Consider the following 10,078-nt stretch of genomic DNA (forward strand, 5'->3'; position numbering starts at 1 on the left):
AAACCAGCCTTGCTCTGATAAATAAGCTATGCTTTATTAGAAAGGATTAAAAAAAAAAAAAAGAGATCTGAAAGGGAGTTCATCAGCATTATGAATATATTCCTTTAGGGATGATAGCATTGGCAAAATAGCCATCTCTGGTGATCTCATCTGAATGGTTAATGCTGCCTAAACATAGTTATTTGCTGTAGCGTTTTGAATGTGTCAGGAAACACATGCTTTCTGCTCCGCACTGGATCTTTGTGGTGAGGAGAGGGTGACAAATGCAGAGCACTGGGTCCAAGCCCTTCTCAACACATCCCAGAAGCAAGTTGAGGGGGTTTGCATGTGCTTCTTGACTTCCATGAGCAAACACATGAGCACAAGCTGAACAGAGAGTTTGAAAGCGAAGGGGAGATGGAGCATATAACACAGGTGATAACACTGTAAGTGAGCAGCTTCAGAGACAGCTTCTTCAGAGAGAGGTAGCTCAAGTGTATTAAGAAATGAGACAACTGGCATCAAAACTACATAGGAAGTAAATTTTTAATACTGCTATTGACAATACACTGAGCTTATATTCTCTTATTTCTAATGACTAGTAATCTACTAGAGGTCTTCTTAAATTACTTTCAATCCATGTCTCAGGAGCTTGATCTTGGACAATGATCCTTATGGCCTTGTCTTCAAGACAGTGCATAACATCTAGGCAGAAGAATCAGAATGAAGATTTACTCCAATGTGAGAAACTGAGCTGCATCTAAACGTGAAGTTTCTGGGATTTCTCTGATTACCCGGAGCTCTCCAGTGTATGTTTTATGATGATTTTAATGGCACAATGCAGAGACTTTTCTTGCTGAGGTGGCAGTTTCAAATCCTTGGGATGCACATGATTTTAATTCTTGCTTTCCTGAAAGAGCTACTGTTATTGGGCAAGTAGCAGAGGCAAGCAGAAGAGTGAGCTGCAGAGATAGAAGCTGCAAGCTGTGTCCTCCTCACTAGACTTGAAGGAGATATTTCTCAACCTCTATGGGGGCTTTGGTCCCACTCCCATTTTACCTGGGAGAAAAAAGTTCTTTCTTGCTGCTTCCATCATCCTGACGTGGCTTCAGGCAAATGTCAGGATGTGGAGCTGAGGATGTTTCTTAGACCCTTGACACCGACTCTGGCATGGCACAGTGATAGCAACATGGGAGAGAGAAGAGGGACAATAGTCAGGGTATGGCAGAGAAAAAGCTCTTGAGACTCTCAGTTCTCTTAATATCTGCAGAAACATCACACAGTTTTCTCAGTTAGCAAAGGACCATGACATAAAAAGAGCAAGTTCTCTTTCTGTCTCCTTGCTGTCACTGTGCAAGGTCCTAGTCAGCGGCAGGGACATTTCTGGGCGTTTCATCTCTGTTATGAGCAGTTGTAGGCTCTGCCTTAGAATTCCAGGGACCAGAGACAACGGGCAGGTCTTGGTCCTCTGGAGGCTGTTGGAGAGGCACCCCTGAGCATGCCGAGCAGCAGGTAACCCGAGGGGAGAGAAATTCAGCCGCTGCTGCTGCTTCCCTGCGGCCCTGCACGCCTCCAGCCTGCGGTGCTGGGCAGGTAACCCGAGGGGAGAGAAATTCAGCCGCTGCTGCTGCTTCCCTGCGGCCCTGCACGCCTCCAGCCTGCGGTGCTGGCAAGCAGGCTTGGGAGCGATGCTGGGGAGTGTTTTGCCATCTCGTGGCAGCTCGCAGGTAAACCAGCTCTGTGTGGTCACGAACACTCGCTACGCAAAAGGAACAAAGCCAGAATGGGCGATTTCCATCGTGGTGGCTGCAAAATGGCACTTAGAAGGTTTGCAGCAGAGCGGAGCAACCCGAAACTTTGTAGTGACCAATACTCGCCCACCTGCAGCTACCGTGGCATGCCAGTGTTGGCACCTGAAACAAAGGTGGAGAAGCTAACAATGAGAGGTCACAGCCTGGAGCAGGCTGGTGGTCAGAGTGTGTTTCCAACACGGCCCACCAGCCTGTCACTCCTGCTCTTGGCACGGTGCTCCTGGAAGTGCCCAGCTGGCCAAGGGAAGGAGAAGATAACTGCGCCTGGCGACTGCTTGACCACCACAGTGAGGACAACAGCGCACCAAAGCTGAGCCCTTATTGCATTGACAGTGAAGGACAATCCGGCCACTCAGCTTTCACTCAGAGAAGAAGTCAGTGGAGAGGCAGGGAGCCTCTCTGTCAGCACAGAAACCTTTGTAGGGGCACTGCAGGGGTCTACAACAATTTTCATGTATTATTTGTGGGGTGAGGAAACTAACATGGGAGGTGATAAAAAAAACCCTACGAATTGAATAGCCTGAGCCTCCTGCTGACCTCCTTCCCCAGAGGAACTGTTGCTGCCGTGCCTGAGAGGGCATTCGCCAGCTCTGGGGGGAGAGGGCTGGGGTTGTGTCCCCCCCAGGGACTGCGGGTCTCACTGTCAACAGCTTGGGCACTGCCCGTGCTGTGGCTGCTGCTCAGGACACAAGACCGAAGCCCCTCCCCGCTCTCACTCCCATGAAGCTGCCAGTGGGGAAAACCCTTGCCGCTGACCAAGGCACCTCAGAGGACCTGACAGCCCAGGAAGCAGGGCCAGGCTTACCCAGGGGAAGGCTTTGCCCTGGCTTTGAGGTCTGTGGGTGGGATGTGGGAGAGGAGCCACAAGACTTCTGCTCTTCCCAGCTGTGTAGAAAACCAGCAGCCCAAAACAGACCCATTTAACTTCCAAAATTGCTTCTTTTCAGCTCAGAAATTAAAATCCCCCTGTGAAGAACCTGGGGGACCTTCCATCTTCCCATGTTGGTGACTTGTAGAATTCCAGAGCTGGACTCTCCAAGTGGATCCCACCTCACTTAAGAGCCAACACATGCAAACAGCATTTAGGAAGCCAACCCAGTAGGACCATTCTGGATATGGATGCCTCCTATCATGCCAGCAATGGGAGTGGGTAAGGGTCTGAGTGCCAGCAAAGGGCACAGGTGACAGTGAGCATCTCAGCTCCAGCCACTGGGACAGGACTGGTATGTGTGCCCCAGGTGCAGCTACTGGGGGAACTTGGGTGAGTAAAGCAAGCGAGTCTCAGCACCAGCACACAAAGCAGGACTGCAGGTCACAGCCCACGTGCCTGGTGCTGCCTGCTGGGGAGCGGAAGTGGTCTCATCTCCCCCAAACACCAGGGAAAAGTGTTGAGGGTGGGGATGCAACTCCTTAACAAACTTCAGGCTGGGCTAGCTGGTGAGTAGGAGTCCCTGGGTCCAGGCAGGGTATCAGGCATAGGCCCATGCTGGTACTTGGAGAGATCTGCAGGTGTGGAGCATCTGTTGGGTAAATGTGTCAGTGCACATTTGTGCAGTTGGTGGAAGCTGGACCAGCTAGTACGTAGGAGTGAGTAAGAGGGCTCAGGATATGGGGCAGGGTTATCAGACAGAAGAGACGGGCTGTGCTGGTACTCAGGGGATCTGCACACCCATGTGTGCTTTCACTAGTGAACTTCACTCTTTACCAGCTGTGGAGGAGAAAAGGGACGTGGCTGGCTGTGCTCATGTTCTATGCGAGTCCTGGTAGCACCACATGCAGGTGCTGCAGATGGTAGCACCGTGTCTACAGCAGTCTGTAGAGCTGGCTGTGTTCAGTGTGGTTTTTTTGCACATATGGGTATGGGTGTCTCTTGCAGATAGGCGCCAGTACTAATTAGTAAGGAAAGATCTTGTTCCTAATAACTGTTTATGCTTTATTTACCTTCTGTTTCCTAAAAGCTATTCACCCTCTATTTGCCCAACTGACCACAGGGCTCCTCCACCCTTCCAACGGATTCCTCTGTACCCTCGGAGACAACACCGAGCTCCCGGCGGTGCCGCACGAGCCCTGCCATTGACCAGGGCCGCCCCTGGACTAGGAGGCCGCTCTCCAGCTGCCGCTGGGCGGCCACCCGTGCCCCGTAGAGGACGAAACCCCAGGAAAGCACCACCACGGCAGCCAGCACCTGCGGGACAAAGCGCATTGCGCGTCGGCGGCGGCAGCACCGGGACCCCGCTCCCGTAATCCCCCGGGTCCCGCTGTCCTCCACCAAGAAGTACACACGGGCGGTAAAGCCGCCCTCCAGGCGGGCGGCCTCGGGCCTACGCCCGCCCCCCGCCGCTCCGGGCCTGCACCCCGCGCCGCTCCGGGCCTGCACCCCCCGCCCCGCCCCGCCCCGCCCCGCCCCGCCCGCCGGCGGCGCAGCCGGCACCGGCACGCACCAGGGAGCAGAGCGGGCGCGGGTCCCGCCGCCCCGGCGGAGCCACTGCAGCCTGTCCTCCTCCTCCGCCCCGCAGCGCCTCCGCCCGTCGGCAAGATGTCGCCACCCAGAGCGGAAGTGACGCCAAAGAACGGCGCCCGCGCTGCGCTCCCGGCAGGCAGCGCGCCGGCCCGGCGCGGCCCCGCTGGTGGCGGGGGGCAACCGTTCCCGTGGCAACGCCGCTTCCGCCGGCGCCGATGGCAGAACCGTTACGGCGCCTGGCGGAGGGCGCCCGCCGCCGCCGCCGCCCGCCGGGGGAGGAGCGGCGAGAGGCTGCCGGCTCCGGGCGCTGCCGGACGCGACACCGGCTGAAGGCGGCCGCGGCCCCGGCCCGCGTGGGGAGCGAGGGCCCGGCAGCGGTGAGTGCGGGCGTGGGGGCCCGGGGGCAGCGCCGGGCCCTTCCGGTGGGCTGGAGGCGGCTGCCGGGCCGGCGGCCCGAGGCCAGGGAGCGGGAGGCGCGGGGGAGGGAGCTGGGCGGGGAGGCGTCCCGCAGCGGCGGGCGGGCGGGAGGGATCCCCTTCCCCCCCGAGCCTGCGTCTGTGCGCCTGTGACATCCCCTGCGTGCGCCTGTGACATCCCCTGCCTGCGTGCCCTTGTGACGCCCCGCGTGTGCGTGTCCGTGTCTGTGTCTCTGTCCCGCTTGTCGGCATAGCAGGCTTCATGCCCGGTGTCCCACAGGCAGTTGCGACCCGCTCCCGGGCTTGCTGCAGAAGAGGGAGTAATGAGTTCTGAAGTAGCACGGTAACTTATTTTCACTGAATTATAATGCCTTAGAATAATGCCGGTACCCAAAATAACTTCTAAAGTAGATGGATTTAATGCTAACCACGCTTGACAGCCTGACTACATACAAAGGCAGCGCGTACCTGAGGATGGGTGTAGGAATGACACCTGCCTATTTCTGCTTCAGTCTTAAAACCAAAGACTAATGTAGGCTGGAACACATCCCTGGAGGCTGTCTAGTCCAACGAGCCATATGTGGTCCAGCACGAGTGCCCAGCAAAACATGGGCAGAGAGTGCAGGAACAGGACAGGTCCAGCAGAACTTGGAAACTGGTAGTTTAGTTCTAGTGCAATTACTTGTTTTGGCTTTTTTTCTTAAAGGGCAAAACTAACTGTTCTTATATTTTGCATATATAAACGCTGGTCTCTTTTGGAAGTGTGCTTCGGAGGATACCGTGTTGTTAATCCTAAACTTACTAAACCACGTCAAAGCAGTTAGTTATGAGTGGGGAAGAAGACAGAGCCCTGCCTGTTACCTTCATATATGCCAGTATGATTCAATCTCTGTTTAAAACTTGCAGCACTGAAGAGCCAGATCTCACTGTGAAGAGAAGCCAAGCAAAGTAGTTGTGCTGCCTCTTTGTTCAGTGTCCTCTCACTGCTAATGCTGGGTTTTGCAACCTTAAAGATGACTGTAATGGATTTCGGTGTCTAGACTTTAACGTTTGTCTCTCTGAGGTAGCAATGATCTTTTTTCTTTTCCTTTTGTAGAACATGACTTCAGCAGATAAGGGATTTTCGGAAGATAGCCACTTTTCACCAAAAGCCAGCACCAGCAAGCTGCCAACAGATGCGTCTCCTGACTCTAAATGCCCCATCTGCTTGGATAGATTTGACAATGTTGCATATCTAGATCGCTGCTTGCATAGGTTCTGTTTCCGCTGCGTCCAGGAGTGGTCGAAAAACAAAGCAGAATGCCCTCTCTGCAAGCAACCCTTTTTTTCTATTTTCCATACAATTCGTGCTGAAGATGACTTTAAGGAGTACATACTCAGCCCTTCAGAAAACAGCTCTTTTGCCAGCCCTGATGGTCGGAGATTTCGTTACCGTACCACCTTAACAGGGGAACGCCGCACTGGCAGTTCCCCTTCCCGAAGGACGCTGACCCCTGCAGGTAATGGGATATTGTTTGAAGGGTTGTCCAGCGAACCAGTGCGGCAGAGAGACGGAGAGATTCAGCACATGATAAGGAGGTTGGCCTCAAGGAGGCAGGCTAGCGCAGAGGGCAGGTCTCTGCGGCAGATTCAGGAGGAGGACATGATCAACTTCCGCAGAGCTCTGTACCGTACTGGTGTGCATATTCGTAGTATTCAGGATGGTGGCCGCTATCGAGACATTTCAGCAGAGTTTTTCCGCCGCAACCCAGCTTGCCTTCACAGGTTGGTTCCTTGGTTGAAGCGAGAACTTACAGTCCTGTTTGGTGCTCATGGATCTTTGGTTAATATTGTACAGCACATTATCATGAGTAACGTAACTAGGTATGATCTGGAAAGTCAGGCCTTTGCTGACGATTTAAAGCCATTTTTGCTGAATCGGACTGAACACTTCTTACATGAATTCATCAGTTTTGCCCGTTGTCCTTTTAACTTAGAAGCATATGACCAACACGCCAATTATGACTGTCCTGCGCCATCATATGATGAAGGAAGCCACTCAGACTTGTCAATTATTACAATATCGCCAGATATGGCATGTTCTCAAGGGCCAGATAAAGGTCTGTCTGTGACCAATCTTGGTCAGGCCCCCTGGGATGATGAAACTCCAGGGCCTTCCTATTCCATTTCAGAAGAGATTCGTGCAACCGTAGCTTCTCCTCTGGAGATGTCAGAAAGTTCTGACGAGGACACTGCTGCAAAGAGTCGAAGAACCAAACTGCAAACTCAATTACAGGCTAATGCTGACTCAAACAACAGTGACTCTTCCTCGGACAATTGTGTTATTGTTGGGTATGTTAAGCCGTTAGCTGAGAGGACACCAGAAGTGGTTGAGCTGTCCTCGGACTCTGAGGAGTCCATCAGGGAAGAGAAAAGGGAAGATGTGAAGAAACAGCAGCCAATCCAGTGTCGGAGCTGGAGTGATAGTGAACCAAGCAGGAGTTTCTCACCACGTTCCCCCGCATATAAGGAGGATGTAGGTAGTTGTAGAAGCTGCTTATCTCGTGCAGTTGAGAAGAGAGAGTCAAAAGATGATGAGAAGAACAAATGTAACGTAAAAGATCTGTCTCCACGGGACTTGAGCTGGAGCCCCTCCCCGGGCAGTGACACAGTATGCTTCCCTTGGAATCACAGATTGTCTAGAAAGGGAAAATCCTGGAGCCCACAATCCTGTTCACGGAACAGTCAAGGCAGTCATGGTCATTGGTCTAGGAGGGAGCATCATAGCAAAAGCCAATTTAAAAGAAGACGATCGAGAAGCAGAGATAGTAGCAAACACAGGAGCAAGAGAAGCAGCAGGAGGTCAAGGGCTCATGACACCAGAGTCTCTCTGAAAATCCAGAGGGGCTCTCTAAGTCGTGAGAGCACTCCATCCAGAGCAGTAAGCAGATCACGATCGCATAGCAAAGGCCATGGCAAAAGGAGATCAAGAAGCAGAGACAGTGATCGTTATTATGTAAGAGACAGTTATCAAGGTAGATACCAGAGGGATTATGCTTTGTGTAGTCGAAAGGCGTTTGAAGATGGCTATGAATCCACCAGCAGGAGGAGGACTCAGTCTAATGCTCTCTACTCAAGACCATCTCCTAATTCAGAATGCAGGTCACAATCATTTGTTGAAAGGACAGATCTGCATAGCCAGAGGGGAGTCCATGAGAGACACTATTACTGTTATGAAAGATGCAGGTCAAGGAGTCGATCAAGCAACAGGTCAAGGACCCCTTCTGGAGGAACTGACAGAATGAAAAGTGAAAAGCCTGGTGGAAAAAGGAAGTACAAAACTCGCCACTTGGAGAATGCATTCATGGAGAGCACAAGTCTAGAAAGAGAAAATGACCCCAAGAAAACTTTCTCAAAATTCAGTGACTGCTACAGAAATGAAGATAGCCTTTCAGACAATCGAGCAAGCAGCGAGACAAAGCATAAGAAAAAGAAGAAAAAGTTGAGGAGTCCAAGTGTGGAGATAGTCTATGAAGGAAAAGCGACAGACACAACAAAGCATCTTAAAAAGAAAAAGAAAAAGCATAAGAAGAAACACCGGAAACATCACACGAGTAACTTGGCACATTCCTCTCCAGTGGTGATTACAATTGATAGTGATAGTAGCAAGGAGCCAGAAAGTACCAAATGTGACAGCAGTATTACTTGGAAAGGCACAACTCGGATAAATGAGAGGGAAAATGAGTCTCCATCTTCTTTTCTGGAAAGGACAGGATGTGAAGATGTTTACAGAGTTGGTGAAGAAACTGGAGGAGCAGCCAAAAACTACAGAATTCGTACTGGACGGGGAGACTCAGATGGTGACATCAGAAATGCTGATGTCGAGCTTCAAGAAACAGATGATGATCGGAGTCTTATCATAGCGGATACCAGCAGTAACACTTCTCACACAGAAACTGTAACCAGCTTTGTTCAAGAAGCACCAGCAGCGCCTTCCAGTCCACTGCCTTCCCCCAGGATTTCCTTCCTAGAGTGTCCAGAGAGACGACCACTGATACTGAGACTGCCAAAGAGTCTTGTCAACAGATCCTCTTGGTTTGGTTTCCCGGAAGAAAAAATGTAGCACACTTTCCACGGAACACTTCTTAAAATTGTGAATTTGATTTAATTACTTTTTTCCCCTTGAGAACAAAAACACCTGATGTGATATTTGTATGTTAAAAATGTCTGGGAAATGTGTAAAACCTTTGAATGTGTATGCACTTTTAAGTCAAAGAAGATAGAATATTGCTAGTACATAACTTTTAAAGTTTCTCAGAAGACTGTTTGGAAGTTGTAATTTCATAAAGCCATCCTGTATTCTTGTAGTATGTAAGATATATCCATAGAGTATTTCAAAGTTTTGTTTAAAATGGACAACAAAAAAGGAGCCCAAACCAAAAGCCAGAAAATGCATTTTATGGGGATTTCTCTTCTTAGACAAAGGAATAATAGCTTAGTTCGTAAGAAATTATTCTACCTGAATGCTACCATAATTTTAATCTATTTGTTTTAAGCTGATCTTTGCTGAAAGTGGTCAGCGATTTCTATATAGATCTTCAATGGGACTTCCAGTAACGTAAAAGTGAGCTATGTCAAAATCTGAATAAAGCAATAAGGCTCTTTTTTTTTTTTTTCAAATGAATTTAAATGTGTGGACTGTGTACTTTGCAAACAGAACATTTATCTTTTGGTTTTGGGTGTCTTACCAATACAGACCATTGGATGTTTGTGCTGTCAGTAATCCTCCAGGTTGGAAGGGACCTCTGGAGGTCGTCAGGTCCCAGCCTTCACTGAAAGCAGGAACAACTTTGATCAGATTGCTTTGGATTTCTTCAGTTTTGAATATTCCCAGAGCTGGATGGCCTCTCTGTGCTACCTCTTCTAATGTTTGAGTATTCCCATGGGAAACTTTTTTTTTTCCAAATTTCTTCTTTGTATTTCCCTTGCTGCAGTCTGTGTCTTCTATCTTGCATCCTATTGCTGTTCAACTCTCAAAGAGCCTGTTTTCCTCTTCTGTATGCCCTACCACTACATACTGGAAGACATCTGCCTTGTCTGTAGCCTTGGCAATAGAGCAGCTCCTTCTGACCCCCTTGCTTTAGGCAACATTCACCCAGCTCAGCTCACCCTAGATGTCCTGCTGCATGTATGTGCAAAGCACAGGGCTCAGGCAGGGTTTTGTTCTCCGGGCTTGGGCCTTCTCTGTGTGCACAGCAGTAGCTCTCAGCACTGAACCAGGAAGTTGCCTTCTGTCTCTCCTATGTTACTGCTTCCGTGAGTGGTGGGTTTGACCTTGGCTCGTTGCCTGCCAGATACCCACCAAGCTGCTCTGTCACTTCTCCTCCTCCACAGGATGGGGGAGAAAATAAGATGGGAAAGCTCGTGGGTTG

The 10,078-nt window shown here is 50.5% G+C and overlaps 1 protein-coding gene and 1 long non-coding RNA gene across 3 annotated transcripts; one reads left to right on the top strand and one right to left on the bottom strand.

Moving 5' to 3' along the window:
* Window positions 1-1,154: 1,154 nt before the first annotated feature.
* Window positions 1,155-4,336, bottom strand: LOC148050428 (uncharacterized). Its single transcript, XR_015701059.1, has 3 exons — window positions 4,232-4,336; window positions 3,732-3,975; window positions 1,155-1,892 (listed from the first exon to the last, which is right to left on the bottom strand). It is a non-coding gene; the product is annotated as an uncharacterized LOC148050428 (long non-coding RNA).
* Window positions 4,250-9,327, top strand: TOPORS (TOP1 binding arginine/serine rich protein, E3 ubiquitin ligase). Of its 2 annotated transcripts, none has more exons than XM_087742332.1 (2): window positions 4,250-4,628; window positions 5,764-9,327. In XM_087742332.1, exons 1-2 carry the CDS (start codon window positions 4,467-4,469, stop codon window positions 8,767-8,769), a joined length of 3,168 nt encoding a protein of 1,055 aa, XP_087598458.1. In that variant the 5' UTR covers window positions 4,250-4,466; the 3' UTR covers window positions 8,770-9,327. The 2 variants fall into 2 exon arrangements, with proteins under 2 accessions (XP_087598458.1, XP_087598457.1); XM_087742331.1 differs by lacking the exon at window positions 4,250-4,628 and adding an exon at window positions 4,920-5,010.
* Window positions 9,328-10,078: the final 751 nt, after the last annotated feature.

The sequence above is a fragment of the Nipponia nippon genome, unplaced genomic scaffold (genome assembly GCF_047370975.1).
Source record: "Nipponia nippon isolate SJK-2023a ecotype South Korea unplaced genomic scaffold, ASM4737097v1 scaffold_8, whole genome shotgun sequence".
In the NCBI taxonomy this organism is placed as follows: domain Eukaryota; kingdom Metazoa; phylum Chordata; class Aves; order Pelecaniformes; family Threskiornithidae; genus Nipponia; species Nipponia nippon.